Raw genomic sequence first — 16,920 nt, 5'->3', positions numbered from 1 at the left:
TAGGTTCAAATGAGGGCCTTTGGCCGCAGAGCCGCGTCTGGACTTGCCAAAGCTATTCTGGCACACACCGTACATCAAAAGTAGATCCTTTCACAAATCCTTACACTTACAAATGATAACATGAAAATAAGGATTATTAACTAAAATGAACGAGACGGCTGTAATTTGAGAGCAGAGGTTTTGAAGAGAAACAAACTTTGAGGGGAAAAAAGAAAACAGCTAAGGGGCAAGCTCTGTATGGCATTTACTGAGGCAGACATGACCATATACAGAACAAGTCTGACTACAACTGTCTTAAAAGACGTCCAACAACTTCAGTGGGAGTCTGAATACTGTGGGTAAAACAAAGCAGGAATATATATAATGAAAATAAAAACCACCACCTGGAAAACAATGTGTTAAAGCAGCGAAATCAGACATTGTTTAAATGTAGGAGATGTGAGATGCCGGTCCTATAACACAAGTAAGAAACAGACAGTTAAACTTCTTATCTACCTTTAGTGCGCAGTGTGGCCCAGGGTACACGACCTAACAGTGGGTAGAAATAAATGATCTCAAAGAGTCTCAAGGACATCCCTGAGCTTCTATCATCCATCTTTTCTAGTGATGGAAAAGGAAAAGAATGGAATGACATGAGAGTGATGGTAACATTTGAGTGCTGATAGGGAAATCATGACTGGGCATAATGTGCCAAAGTAATGCTTTCCATTTGACTTCTTTTTACATAGGGACAAAACCAAAAAGAAAATACGCTGTAACGGGAAGCTATACTGATTTAGGCAGGTGTATAACCACTTGCTCGTCATTTGAAAGTGAAAGATCATTGAAAAGAGGAAAAGTGCTATTTTTAAATCGACATTCACATATAAGAGAATATATCTATAATATCATGGAATGATAAGAAATGCAGGAAGGCAAAGAAGTCTTCTTAACGGGTCTTAACGGGTTCCAGCCTGCATTTCTAATAATGAGGTTGATTACATACACAAAGAAATTCATCCAAGGAATATGACTGAAAAAGTAGATGGTCAGTTCTAAATATATCCTACTATCTAGCAGCCATTCTTACCCATGTCCTGTTGATTTCATGTATTCTTGGGAAACCAACATGATAAATTTAATTTTTAAATAAGTTAAGAATAGTAGTGTCAGTCTTACTGAGGATGAATAAATTCTCAAATCAAAAATTTGGGCATTGGTGTGTGAAACAGTTAACTCAAAAATTCTGAGCATTTCCCCCCTTTTTCTTATTTGGGAGTCCAGAGACAAACAAGAGCATAGAAGTGCAAAATTAGTTTTATTTTGAAAAGCATATTCACTTGCAATAGTTTCATTTCTTTTTCTTACCATATCTTAAAATGACTACTGAACTCACTGACATAGTTTAGGTCGATTTTACTTAAAATGTTTAATTTAGAGTTTCTTTACTGAAAAGAATTCTTTTCAAGGAAAGTCCTAAGAAATTAATCCTTCATAAAACACTATTCGGATGAATATCACTGATTAATTATCATTTAAAGAATTACTTTTAATTTTAGAAGACATCACAACACGATTTAAAAAAAATCTCATTGAGATGAAACTCTTCAACAATTAGATATTTAATCAGTTTATAACACAAGAGAATGTTTAATCTGCATGATTTACCAATTAAATACTGCACCCTGATGTGTCTTCAGCAACACTAGAGCTAAATCGAAATTGTTTCAAAGGGACACAAGATGGGAAACGCCCTATAGATGCACAAAGGTTTAGAGAGGTAGGAAGGTTGAGTGTCTCTCCTGGGCAGCAGGATGCACTTCAGTCGACCCCTACGGGCCTCAGCATTGTAATATTCTTGGACATTAGGAAGTGACCACAGAGGATGCTCTCGTGGCGATTACCGTGGTGTCAGTTTTGATTTCTGAAACATCACCACTTTCCGACCCAGAGATCCAAAGCTCTCAGGGAAGTTGCCCAGCCTCTCTCCTGACCCATGGGCACTTGGGGCTCTCACTGTGTTTGCTGAAACTTGAGAGCGTGGGAAGAAACATCCATAGTAGGCATTAAAAATGGAACTTAAGAATTAGAAAATCATTGCCATGCCTTTATATTGGGATCAGACAAGTTGTAGACGGTTTTGATTTGATAAAATTTTTAAACAGCTACTGACAATGATGTTTTATACACTGAGGTAAGGGAGATTGCCTGCAAAGCAGAACACCTTCTTTTGGTGAATCCATATTCTCTTCTGCTACAGAACTTCCTTTAGATTTCTCTTACCCAGATAAGACACATTTTTTTAAATTGAAAAAGTAGATTTAACATGTATATTTTTTTCCTTTGGCTAAATTCAAAACATAATAAGTGAGTATAATTTTTTCTTTTTTAAAATTTAAGTATAGTTGCTATACAGTATTATATAAGTTACAGATATACAATATAGGGATTCACAACATTTAAAGGTTGTACTCCATTTATAGTTATAAAATATTGGCTATATTCCCCATGTTGTACAATATAAGCTACAAGAATATACTGCGCGACGCAGGGACCATTATATTAACATAAAAATTTTAAACACAGCTTGTGTACCACCAATGACCACTTGACAGGCAAAGACAGCCTCTGTTTAAGATATTCTGGTCACTCAGAAAGACTTAACATGAACACAGAATATATGAGTTCCAACCATTTTTCTAAATGTAGGGTTCAGAACCATGGTGGTAGCTGTACAGAATGTCAAATGACAGTCTTTACATAGAATCTATTTTCTACTTATCTACTGTAATTGCTACTGCTTATTGCTTTCACCTGGCCATCACAAAAAAACTTAAGAATTGATTGCTACTCCGGGGTGCAAGACTCAGCATGCAACCAACCCAGTAACTTTTGGCGCCACTGCTAAAATTAAAACTAATTTAATTGGTTGGTTTAAAATCTGGAAGGGATTTCAGAAACCATCTGGAGTTCTAGACTAGCTTCTTCAGTTTATATGTACTGCCTATACTGAGTCTCAAACAGGCGACATAACTTCTTGAAGCTCACTCATCCAATTAATGGCAGAACTGTGGCTGGAACTGAGGTTTCTGGATTCCTGGCCTAGCCCTCTTCCTACAAACACTGTTTTACCACTTCAAATTTTGTAAGTCTGAAGTATGGTAGACATAACATGGACTTTGAAACTAGAGAGACACAATTTCAAAGTCCGATTTAGCACTTAACAAGTCCTTTATTGTCTCTGGGTGGGAGATTCCTTAACCTGAAAATAAGGCTAAAATGGGGGTGGATGGCATCTACCCAGAAGGTTAGAAATGATATAGGTCAAGTATCTAGCACATTTCCTGGTACACGGAGGTGCCCTGCGAATAGTAGTGGTGACAGGGAAGGCTATTATAATTATTTTGACACTTTGAAAAGATTAGGGATGTACCTTAATCAAACTTAGTACCTTCCATTAAACAGGGGATCTGCCATCATTTACTTACACTTTTTGGAAATTATTTCCGTTTTAAGCAGAAAGTGTTTTATAAGTTTAACCATTTGTGGAGTAAAGCAGAATGTCTTGATATTTATCCTAATATTAACTGTTTTGATCTTCAAATGATACTTTTAGTTTTAATATTTCAAGATTTGATGTAAACGTCTAAGATTATCCTATCTATGGTCTTTCAGATAATACAGATTTTAGTCATCCCCCTCTTTAACACATTGAAGAAATAAGAAAACTTCCATTAGGGGCTAGAACAATAATAATAGCAGTGCAGGATGCTTAGGAAGCAGTCATGGTGTACGGCTGGGTGGGGGGCTGCACATGGACAACAGTAGAAGGTACCACTCTCCTCTGCAGGTGCCTCCCCAACACAATGGATGCAAATCCAGGGCAACGGTTATTTTTTTACCTTAGTCCCTGGTACAGTTATTTAATCAGAACCCTAAGGTATTTAGCCACAAGTATCAGGAACTAGTAAGATGCTTAATGGATCAAAAAGTTTCTGAGGCCAGGAACACCACAAGTAATTAATTACTACTCTCAGGGCCAGTTTCACAGAATTTTCAGCAGTCTTTTTCACGCGTGAGGCATCATGCGGAGAAAAATTCTTTAGTAAAACACATGCATTCTTTTTTAAAGTGTTGGTGTTGGTGGCAGGATGGGTGTTTTGTAGAATAATTGTTTTATATGGAAATACTGCTATGTGTTCTAGAACGAAGCGAACTTCATCTGGATAAAAAGCACATCTTTTGTAAGAAGTTAAGCTTTCCTATTTCATGACCAGAAACTGCAGGCCCTGTACTCTCATCTGGGTGGGTTAAAACCACTAAGTATTGACTCACTGCAGCGAGTGTGCGCGCGTCTGCGCGCAGGCGTGTGAGTGTGTGTGTGCGCATTTTCTTCTGCATCTGAAGGTGGGAGGCTCCATTTCCTTACTCAGGAAGCGAACTGGAATAGCAAAAGTTTGTCATGATGCCTGAATAAAACTGTTCATTCTTTTATCTGTAATAGGCTAAGGTTGCTAACAGGATTTATAGGGTCATTACTTTCAACTGTTTCTTGACACCTAACAATATTATTTTAAGCTCCAGCCAAGTAATTATATAACGTCTCTCAGTAATGATCTGTTGCTTAAGATACACATTCTACTTTACCTTTCAACACATACTTGATAACCTCTCATTTACTAACTGTAATTGAGGCAAATTCAGTCTTGGCTAATTAGGGGCTCTTGGTACCCCTTCATATGTTATTCTTGGTGACATATCAATAGAATTACAGTTTACTTTTTATTTTTAATTACAGTAATAAAAATGTGCAACTTAAAAATATTAGAATGTTTAAGGACATTATAACTATTTTACAAATAACAAGTCCAATGTTCTACTGGGGATACACAGAATGACAAAACCTTCACAACCAAAACAGAATGGTGGCTTGTCAAGGGTTCCCTTTAGAAGCAAACTCACAGCCATGTCTGATGCTTAGGCATTGAAAGGAAAGTATATACCTATCACCAGGACAATCAAACTAGCACATCATTTTAATGTTGGCCTCCTGGCATCCACTTTAGTTAGCTCCGTTTGTTATTGCTGCCATACAAAAGGTCTTCAAAAGAAGTTTGGTGAATGAAGGGGAGTTTAAGTAGGAAATAACTTTATGAAGAAAGAAATTCTGGGACTTCCCTGGTGGTGCAGTGGTTAAGAATCTGCCTGCCAATGCAGGGGACATTGGGTTCGAGCCCTGGTCCAGGAAGATACCACATGCCACGGAGCAACTAAGCCCGTGCGCCACAACTACTGAGCCTGCGCTCTATAGCCCGCAAGCCACAACTACTGAGCTCGCGTGCAACAACTACTGAAGCCTGCGCGCCTAGAGCCGGTGCTCCACAACAAGAGAAGCCACCACAATGAGAAGCCCGCGCACCGCAATGAAGAGTAGCCCCCGCTCACCGCAACTAGAGAAAGCCCGCGCACAGCAACGAAGACCCAACGCAGACAAAAATAAATAAATAAATAAATTTATAAAAAAAGAAAAGAAATTCTACCTCTGTTACAATCTGATGGCAAGATTTGTAGTAAATAGGTTGCCAAGACAAAAAATTTAAGATGTTAAGAAACACACACACACACACACACACACACACACACACACACACACACACAGTGGCCTATTTCCAGAATGACTCTACCATTTTTTCACCATAGAAGATGTGCTTTAGCTATACCAAGAAGAAACATAATGGGAATAACATCAACTCAACTTTTCTTTTCTGTTCAACATTTTTGAAAATTACCACATAAGCAAAAAAAGTAAAAGAGAACTTGGAAGTGAAACATATGCTTGTAAATTCAGAGCAATACCAAGTGGAAGCAGAAGTTGCTAATATGGTTTCAGTATTTTGTAAAGGAGCCAGCTGGATGGATGATAATTTTTCTACCCCTGCAGGGCATCAAAGCTTTTAGGAAATCATTCTTTTCACACATATTAACACTTAGCTTATTAAAACAGATGATACTTTTATTGTAAAACAGCCTGGGTAGAGGCTAGAAACATAAAATATGAAAGATAAGGCTCATTTTGACCACCCAATCTGACAAACAGCAAACACTGACATGACAGACCATGGTGGAGATGATGACGTAGCAGGACCTTCTGTAACTGCCACAGCTGAAGTGTCACCATGAAGCCCGTGAACTGCTGTTATGAAAACATTTGCAGTAACTTGCATAATTAAATGAAACTGCCAGAAAAGCATTTCTAAAATGCAGAGAAGATGTACATAAATAAATACAGTTCAAAGCAAATACTCCATTTCAGAATCAGCACTGTAGTGAATTATGCCAAGTTATGTCACAAGCAAAGTACCATTTCCTTTGAACTGACTGCTGAATAATTACAAATGAGTGACAACATTGTTGTTGAAATGGACTGCTCTCTTAGTCTCTTTTACAGGTACTCGGTGAATGAAACTTGCTGATCAGGCCATCTAAAACCACAACCTCCTCATTCTAGGAGCTGCCATGCCTCAGTGAAGACCTCCACGAGACTACAGCAGTATTCTGTTAGCAAACGTCAGTACTGGAAAGCAAGATGAAAGTGCACACTAACAGTACAGTGGCAGATATCTGCCTTTATTGCAGCTTATTTCTTTGTTTAAATGAAGAATATTATACTGACTTAAGAAAAACTTTTATAGTAGGGGCCAAATCCATTACAGTCTGATTCTGTTTATGGATTGCTGCAAAGGCAAGTGATGTAAACTATATACAACGGTAAACTGGATATCACCTTGCTTGCTAAAATTAACCTTAGAAGGATTTTGAGACTCTCACTCTAATAGTGACAGTTTTCAAGTACAGAAAAAAGCCAGTTAAGGCTTCTGTCAGCAGTCAAAGAAATAAAATGGGCAACTATATTAGCTGCGTAGAAGAAAAAGAAATAAAAAAAGAGAGTCTGCTTGGCAGACATACCATCAAAGTGTAACTGTTTCCTTCACAGTACAGCTGCAAAGCCAGCATGATTTGCAAGGGTACTTACATCAAACAACTTTTCTATATACATTTCCTCATTGACCTTTTCTCGAAGAATATCCTGGTTTTGCCGAACAAACATAATATAGGTGTCTGCCAGGTCCATTCCTGGTTTCTGTTGTGAGGGAAAAGCACAGGGAATAAAACAATATCACGTCTTGATTGTGAAAATGTTATTTAATCACCATCCTAGAAAATCATTCCTTATATCCTTTCAAAAGTTACAGTAGAAAAATATGCTTAAGATCAAATCAACAATGGACACCTTCAAATTCCATAATTAAAGTAAATGAACGTTTATTATTGAGGTCTATAACTTGAGGTCATAGTTACTTATCATTATTAAGATGATTAGAAATATGTGGTTGTAAGCTAGTAGATACTCTTTTTTTTTTTTTTTTTAATGGCTAACTTGCTAGGTCAATATGCCAAGCAGTATAAATGAATACATTTTTCAAAAAAATTCCCACATACAATAATCATTTCCTAATTGTAAGTTCAATTTCCTTTTCATCATTTCTGGCTGGTTTATCCATATATATTTTATTTTATTTATTTATTTATTTTCCCATATATATTTTAAAAAATGTTAGCTTTCCTTGGTTTGCCTTCCTCAACTACTATGGGTGTTCAAGGGATACATAATAAATTTTCTTATTAGGAAGATATTGAACAAAAAATATTTAATGCATTACAAAGTGAAATGCAAATCAAAATTTTGTGGGTTATCCATTGCTTCTACTCATCCATATTTATCAATACTACCTCAAGGATTTATATTATTTTAGAAATGCAATAAGAATACTGATGAACTAGTCTCCCATGAAGAGCCAAAGGTGTGGATTAGATAAGTTTCCCAAGTTACTCAACATTTGGTGTCTTCTAATATTAGACAAGATAAGGCAGTTAATAGAATTCCTCCTCCCTACAGAGTCTACAGAATCAGCACCAGGGAGGGACAAAAACCTGAATGGCTCCTAGAGAGTTTTCCTTCTAAATTTATCTCTAGTTCTTCTTTTAGTTTCACACAGCTGGACTAGATGATCTGTATACTCTATACCTGGGGTTGATTCATAGTCTGTATTGAGTAATTCATTTCATTAGAATAGGACAATAATAATGATGAAATGGTAGAACTGATGCCCGAATAAGTCAATGTCAGTCGTGCATACTTTCTTATCTATAGGATGCACTTACAGACTCCATCAATGGACTCTTTGTAAAAGTAAATAATGTAAGGAAACTAGGTGAAAGAGGATATGAATCATTTAACTATTACTACTGCAGGAAAGACAAGATATACATCTGAGTGATGCTAGGACAGTAGTAGTGCCTTTTCCTCAAATGAAGGACAAAGTTCTTATCACTTCTTTTTCTGGGAGGGGATTGTATTTTATGTATTGATACAATGATAAAACCGCCCATCTCTTAACCAGTGCACAGTATAGACATTGGGCATATCTCATTAATAAAAATTAATTTGATTTTTTGGTAACAAAGTTATTTCTGGGCAATGAAAATCACAGAAAGTTCTTATATATTTACCTCTTATATTTAGCCTAAAGGGAAATTTATAGCACATGGACGGAAGGATCCTTTCAAACATAACCTTGAGGGAGCTTCCCTGGTGGCGCAGTGGTTGAGAATCTGCCTGCCAATGCAGGGGACACCGGTTCGAGCCCTGATCTGGGAAGATCCCACATGCCGTGGAGCAACTGGGCCCGTGAGCCACAGCTACTGAGCCTGCGCGTCTGGAGCTTGTGCTCCGCAACAAGAGAGGCCACGACAGTGAGAGGCCCGCGCACCGTGACGAAAAGTGGCCCCCGCTCGCCGCAACTAGAGAAAAGCCCTCGCACAGATTTGAAGACCCAACACAGCCAAAAAAATAAATAAATTTATAAAACAAAAACCATAACCTTGTTATAACAAAATTCGTGACTAGCTATAATCTGAAACAACTGTTTATATAAATGTCTTCACTGATCTTTCCTTCCAGAGCATCCAAACACAATGTAGGAAATATATTCCAAACTTAATGGAGACAACTTACCAAATTCACGCCTTCACTATTTTTCTACATAATTCTCATAAGCAATGTCTGAAAGTTTAAATAATTACAAGGCTACTCAAGAGAAGCCTAGGTTATTTTCTTCTTTGGGGGCGAGGGGTGTTACACGTAAGTTTTTCCAGTAAAAAGGCAGGGTAACTTGTACAAGATTACTAACTACTATTAATGGTTGAAGATAGCTAGCCCATAAGATAAGGATTTCTCTCGGTGCCTCTCAAATTTGTCAAGACACCGAAAGTGTGAACATTCAGAAAGGATACTGCCGCAGAATGAAAATGACAGGAGAACGACTTTCTATACATGATAACAAGTCAGCTCCACATCTGAGTTTCAGTCAGGTGCTTAGAAACAAAATGCTGTGATATATATAATACCAAGGCAGCTGGGCACAGCCCAGAGGAACTGAGAGTTAAGAATCAACACATGAGAAGCGTGCCTCCTCCACCATTTTTCCCCACCGCTACCCCATTTTTATTTCTGCCTTTCAAAAGAAGAGTACGCTTAGAAGTTTAAACTAGTCAATCACTTGACCCATCAGACTCACTGGAAACTGAGTTACAGCCAGGAGAAATGGAGAATGATGGCTTTAAACGCTTGCCACAGACCCGAAGGTAATTTTTTTCCCATTTCCTTGATCACTTTTAAGATAACATTAGACATCATGAAACACTGTCCAGGAAGAATTTATCTTTTGTCATCTAAAACTAACAAATACTTTTAGAGTTTAAGCCTAAGAGAAAACTCAGTGCTATTTCCTTCTGCAGACCCGAGGGATATAATACTGAAATCTGTAAGCTGAGACAGTTCTACAGCTCTCTAAGAAAATCACAACCGTGGTTGAGGGTGTGAAGTAAAGCTCATTTAAAAGTTTATTTCAACAAATTAAGTGTTGTCTTTTTCTTTTTGAAATTACATTTTCTCCCCTTTGGCAAATTAAGATCCACTTGCCTAGAAAACAAAACCTACAATTCCTACATTCCTCATTAGTATTATTTCTTCCTTTATCTTTGAGCTGTTTACGTATTCTTGCAACTGTGACATACGGGAATTTCACACCTAGTGAATATATTTTCATGTAGCTTGTGGCATGAGACTATAATCATTAAAAGAATATACACAAGTAAGGATAACTGCAACAGCTGGTGACATTTACCAATTAGAATTATAGTTCTTTAAAACACTTTGTCCTTCCTTTGGTGTATGAAGGGTAATTATCTCTGATAAACTGCTGAAAAAGATGTAATTTTCCTTTTAAACAGTTTCTACTTACAGTACAAATGTGTTTGGATAGAAGACATTATCGCTGGTTCAGTGCTCCTTTGTGCAAAGACTCTGTTTTATGGCAGTAAGATCTACATATTTTGGAAGTCACTGCGTCTCACTCCATTATTACATGTTATCTTATTAGGAAATAAAGTTTAGTTAAAAAAGCAAAAAACTGAACACACTCAGTTAAGTTTTTGTTTGCTGGTGTGTAAATGAAAAGCATGCATGTGACTGCATCACCAGGTAGAATATTGCTACACATTCTGGTGCAAGTGGGTGTCTCCAACCTTATCAAAGGAGCAGCCTGTTAAACTTCAACAACTGTAGATCTGGATGAATTTTTATCACGGATATTTTGTTCTGGAGAGCTACATTTAGAAATCTTCGCTATATCTGTAATTACAGTTTCCTTAATGAACGAGAAAATAACAATTAAAAACCACATAGCGAGCACATTATGTATTAAATACCACTAAGAGAGAGTAAATGTTGTTTTTCATTCTCCCATTTAAAACTTTGAGATCATGCAGCGTAGAGAATGGGATTGAGGACACGGGGTCGGGGGAAGGGTAGGCTGGGACGAAGTGAGAGAGTGGCATGGACATATATACACTACCAAATGGAAAACAGCTAGTGGGAAGCAGCCACATGGCATGGGGAGATCAGCTCGGTGCTTTGTGACCACCTAGACGGGTGGGGTAGGGAGGGTGGGAGGTAGACACGAGAGGGAGGGGATATGGGGATATATGTATATGTATAGCTGATTCACTTTGTTATAAAGCAGAAACTAACACACCATTGTAAAGCAGTTATACTCCAATAAAGATGTTAAAAACAAAAACAAAAACTTTGAGATCCTCAGTTCATTAAGCACTAACTTCTCCATCTTGTTTCTTAGGGTAGTCATCTCTAAATCAAAATAAGCCTTCCTGGATTGCTTCTAATTCGATTCAGAAAAGAACAGAATTTGGCTAACGAAGTTATAGTAAAAGGATACAAATATCTAAAAACATTCCCCCACGAGCATAAAGAAATCAAATATGGACGGGAATGGAGTATGGTAAGGTGAGCTCCTCTGACTTTGGCTGCATAATAGAATACACCAGCGAGGGAATGAGTTTAAGTAAGGATGCAGACTCCAGCACATTTTTTTCGAGCGCTAATCACTGGTTAACCCAGTGAGATGAAAATGCCATTTAAAAAAAAAGAAAAGCAAAAAATTCCTTGTTAATTACACACTGCAAATGCTCTTACTTCCTGCTGCTACACCTAATCCCACAGGTGCAAGTCTTCACTTTCCCCATTCACGGGTGGGTGGGTGCAATGCTGCAGACATTTTTCACAGCTACAGATTTAGATACAGAAGAAGCCCGTTTAACCTTCCACAGGAGGTTAACAATACACTATGCAAACACTGTCACGGTGTCTATTTAACAAGGAGACAAATATATATATATTTTTTTCCTGCGGTACGCGGGCCTCTCACTGCTGTGGCCTCTCCCGTTGCGGAGCACAGGCTCCGGACGCACAGCCTCAGCGGCCATGGCTCATGGGCCCAGCCGCTCCGCGGCATGTGGGAATCTTCCCGAACCGGGGCACGAACCCGTGTCCCCTGCATCGGCAGGCGGGCTCTCAACCACTGCGCCACCAGGGAAGCCCTCCCACTAGGTTTTAGTCACTGATCCTAGTTCTATCCTCTTGATTGATACAGACTGAGGCTTCTTTAAATGGGAACTCCATGTATTAAACATGACTCTCTTGTCTCTTAGCGTTTTCCTCTCTCAGGGATAATATTCCAATTTCCCTTTTTTTCTTTATAAGCCATTATTTCCAGATCCCCTTAACTATGCTGGCTGCTCTCTTCAAAAGGAGGCGAAGTAAAAATTATATGTCGTTTTTAAAAGACTACAGATGGATTTTCCCACAGTAACACAGATGTGAACAAGATAGTATAGAGCAGAATGATTATTTTTTAGAATCTGGACACTAGATTTATTATAATCAGTAATAATGTATGACGACAACTAACATTTATTGATCACTAATTTCATTCCAGGAATCCTGAAAAGTGCTTAACATATTTACAACACGCCTAGAAGTGGTATGATTCTATTTCCATTTGATAAAGTAATTGATGTCCACACGGGTATATGCCTATGTCCAAACTCATCTAATGATGGACATTAAATATGTGCAGTTTTAAATATGTCAATTATACCTCAATAAAGCTGTAAAAAAAAAAAAAAAAAGGAAACTGATGCCCAAGGTCATACAGATACTGAGCAGAAGTGATGGAGCAAGGGTCCAAACTCAAGCAGTCTGGCTCCTGAGTTTGGGTTTGTAACTTCTCTGTTGTGCTACCTCGTGTTTGTTTTTTTAAGCAGCTACTTTACATTATGGTCTCACTTAATTTTTCATACAACTTTTTAACATACATTGCTATCATCTATATCCTCCCTACCTTATAGGGAGGCAATATTTTTGGGGGGGTGGTTAGTTTTAATATTCTACTTTAAATCTACTGAAGTTTTGGGTTGGGCCTAGTGTTCACGTCTGTAAAGCTAAAGTGAATGTTTTCATGCTGGTCCTACATCTACTATAGCCATTCTCCCTTCCCCTCTCTCAGGTCTGAGTTCCCTTCATCTAAGTTACTGTTGAGCAGGGGGAACAGATTCACGCCCTCGAGGTCTTGCTTTTCTTATATGTCTAAGGGCTTTGCCACCATGAACATTCCAAGGTTCTATGATGGAGCCTTGAACTGTGCACCTACAACAGGAACTGCTCTCCAGAATAGGGTTGTTTAACCAAGAAAAAATCTACCAAACCATCCGAGGGTCACAGTTTATCACCCTGATTAGAAAGATATCACGGGGGTGGGGAGGGGTCGGCTACTAGCTTCTTTGCTAAGAAGCAGGAGATAATGAAATTCACTTCTGTTCAGGAACATACTGATGATTTTTCTCTTACGTATGATATTTTTTCTTTCATAAAGAAGTGTCATGAAAGTACAGATTACAAAGATACATAAGACTATGGTCATAACATGTTATATTTAAATGACTTGATTTGAATCATTTTCTGTTATTGACTCTTTTTTAACATCTTTATTGGAGCATAATTGCTTTATAATGTTGTGTTAGTTTCTGCTGTATAACAAAGTGAATCAGCTATACATATACATATATCCCCATATCTCCCCCCTCTTGCGTCTCCCTCCCACCCTCCCTATCCCACCCCTCTCAGTGGTCACAAACCACCAGCTGATCTCCCTGTGCTATGTGGCTGCTTCCCACTAGCTATCTATATTACATCTGGCAGTGTATATATGTCCATGTCACTCTCTCACTTTGTCCCAGCTTACCCTTCCCCCTCCCCATGTCCTCAAGTCCATTCTCTACGTCTGTGTCTTTATTCCTGTCCTGACCCTAGGTTCTTCAGAACCATTTTTTTTGCTTTTTAGATTCCATATATATGTGTTAGCATACGGTATTTGCTTTTCTCTTTCTGACTTACTTCACTCTGTATGACAGACTCTGGGTCCATCCACCTCACTACAAATAACTCAATTTCGTTTCCTTTTATGGCTGAGTAATATTCCATTGTATATATGTGCCACATCTTCTTTATCCATTCATCTGTTAATGGACACTCAGGCTGCTTCCATGTCCTGGCTATTGTAAATAGTGCTGCAATGAACTTTGTGGTACATGACTCTTTTTGAATTATGGTTTTCTCAGGGTATATGCCCAGTAGTGGGATTGCTGGGTCGTATGGTAGTTCTATTTTTAGCTTTTTAAGGAACCTCCATACTGTTCTCCATAGTGACTGTATCAGTTTACATTCCCACCAACAGTGCAAGAGGGTTCCCTTTTCTCCACACCCTCTCCAGCGTTTATTGTTTGTAGATTTTTTGATGATGGCCATTCTTACTGGTGTGAGGTGAGACCTCATTGTAGTTTTGATTTGCATGTCTCTAATGATTACTGATGATGAGCATCCTTTCATGTGTTTGTTGGCCATCTGTATGTCTTCTTTGGAGAAATGTCTATTTAGGTCTTCTGCCCATTTTTGGATTGGGTTGTTTGTTTTTTTGATAGTGAGCTGCATGAGCTGCCTGTATATTTTGGAGGTTAATCCTTTGTCGGTTGCTTCATTTGCAAATATTTTCTCCCATTTGTTATTGACTCTTGTACATCTTCAGCTGTGCTATAATTATATGGAATACCTGACAATCAGGTATGTACTAGGATCATGAATTCCTCCTTCTCTTTTGTGTTAGGAATGCCACCTGATATCATAGATAATTTTATATTTCTAACGCTTCATTTCATAAAATGTATTTATTTTTTGCTTTTTCAAAATTTCAAAAATGAGATTATTTGCTAGAAGATGTTGTTCATTTCTCTGAAGAATTTTTTTTCTAGCTCTTTACCTTACTATCATCTTCTAAGTGACATTTATGGGCTCTGTTGTTTCTTGGATGGAATAGGACAGAGATCTAGAATTCACAGAATGATAGAATATCACAGTTAGAGGGACTAATGCAGTTTATATAACTTATTCATCCATTTTATAGATAACTTAACTGAGGCCACTGAAGTGAAGTAATGCCCAGGGTCATACAGTTAATCCAAGGGCATAGAGCAGCATAAGAGGAATTAAACCTCAGGTATTACGTCCTAGTCCATTGTCTTTTAATTTTTTTAAATTTTAGAATAATTTCAGATTTATAGAAAAATTGTGAAGATTGTATGGAGAATTCCCATTTACTCCCCACTAAGTTTCCCCTATTATTAATATCTTACATTAATATATTTGTTACAATTAATGAACAAATAATGATACATTATGAACTAAAGTCTATACTTTATTCGTATTTCTTTAGTTTTTACCTAACGTCCTTCTTATGTTCCACGATCCTGTCCAGAAGACCTCATTACATTTAATTAGTCATTATGTCTCCTTAACCTCTTCTTGTCAATTTATAAGACTTTCCTTCTTTTTGATGATCTTGAGAATTTGAGTACTGGTCAGATATTCTGTAGACTGTCCCTTTATTGGGATGTGTCTGTTGTTTTTCCTCTGATTAGACTGGAGTTATAGGCTTCTGGAAGGAGACCACAGAATATTTATCAAGAATAAATATTATCTATATAACTTATCACTGTTGATGTTGACCTCAGTAAACTGGCTGAGGTAATACTGTCAGGTTTCTCCCTGATAAATCCATTCTCCTCACCCTCCTTTTCATACTGTGCTCTTTGGAAGGGAGTTGCTATGTACAGCCTTAAGGAGTACGGAGGTGTACTGTCTCCTTGGAAGTAAAGTATCCACATTATTTATTTGGAATTCTTCTGCTTGGGAGATTTATCTTTTCCATTTCTTTTTTTTCTGGCAGCGCCGCACGTAGGATCTTAGTTCCCTGACTAGGGATCGAAACTGCGCCGCCTGCATTGGAAGCACCGAGTCTTAACCACTGTACCACCAGGGAAGTCCTTCCCCCATTTATTTATTTATTTATTAATTTTTGGCTGTGTTGGGTCTTCGTTTCTGTGCGAGGGCTTTCTCTAGTTGCAGCGAGTGGGGGCCACTCTTCATCGCGGTGCACAGGCCTCTCACTGTCGCGGCCTCTCTTGTGGCGGAGCACAGGATCCAGACGTGCAGGCTCAGCAGTTGTGGCTCATGGGCCCAGCTCATGGGATCTTCCCAGACCCGGGCTCGAACCCATGTCCCCTGCATCGGCAGGCAGATTCTCAACCACTGCGCCACCAGGGAAGCCCCCCTCCCCATTTATTTATTCAGTCAATCATTTACTTACGTCAGTATGGACTAACAGATATATATTTTATACTTTGTGTTATAAGCTAACACTACCTAATTTATCTGGTTGCTGAACTTACTCTAGCTCAGGCCATTGGGAGCTCTCTCAGGGGTCTCCTGGGTCCCTTTAACATATCTCCTATCATTGTGGGTTTTTCTTTCTAGACACTTCCTTACTTTCTCTGACACATATATAAGATGCTCCAGGCTCATCTTGTGTTTCCTGCCCCAGTCCTAGTGTCAGCCATTTCTTCAAGGAATCCTGGTTCATTTTATTGGAGATTAGAGACCACGATCTGGGCACTGGGTGTGCTTGTAGCTACTGGGATATCGCTGCTTCTAGGCTCTCTCAGCTAACAAACCGAGGAAATATATGTGTATATACTAACCCGTGCATATACGTATATCTAAAAATATTTCTATATGCAACCAGCTCTATCTATATTAAGCTAAAGACAAGTTCACATTGATGGCTCCAACTCCAATCCATTACCACAGCAATAATTCTAGCCTCTTCCTCTTGTTTGTCTTCAACATCTCACTCCATGGGAAACTTGGCTCCCACCAGCCACCACCCTTTACTTAATTGTTCAATTCCATTATACACATAGAGTGGTTTCTGAATTGTTAACCTGGGAGGAAACACTTTCTCAACAAGAGTACAATGTTTATGTACAGTACCTTTTTCCTTTATTTTTACATATGCCACCCATTTCAAAAGTGACTCAGATCAGCACTTTTTTCCTTCAACTTTTTTTAGT

General features: G+C 38.3%; 1 protein-coding gene across 3 annotated transcripts in view; it reads right to left on the bottom strand.

Moving 5' to 3' along the window:
• CADPS2 (calcium dependent secretion activator 2) overlaps positions 1-16,920 on the bottom strand; it is a gene marked incomplete at its 5' end in the record, with an annotated part of 490,811 nt that overhangs the window by 18,601 nt on the left and 455,290 nt on the right. For all 3 annotated transcript variants that reach the window (XM_082661437.1, XM_082661438.1, XM_082661439.1), the window contains one exon: positions 7,013-7,120. In XM_082661437.1, coding sequence (XP_082517563.1) covers positions 7,013-7,120 — 108 coding nt within the window. The remainder of the gene's footprint in view (positions 1-7,012; positions 7,121-16,920) is intronic.

The sequence above is a fragment of the Grampus griseus genome, assembly GCF_964374135.1.
Source record: "Grampus griseus genome assembly, chromosome: 9".
Lineage (NCBI taxonomy): Eukaryota > Metazoa > Chordata > Mammalia > Artiodactyla > Delphinidae > Grampus > Grampus griseus.
The sequence above is the reverse complement of the archived record's forward strand: the minus strand, read 5'-3'. Positions and strand labels throughout refer to the sequence as shown.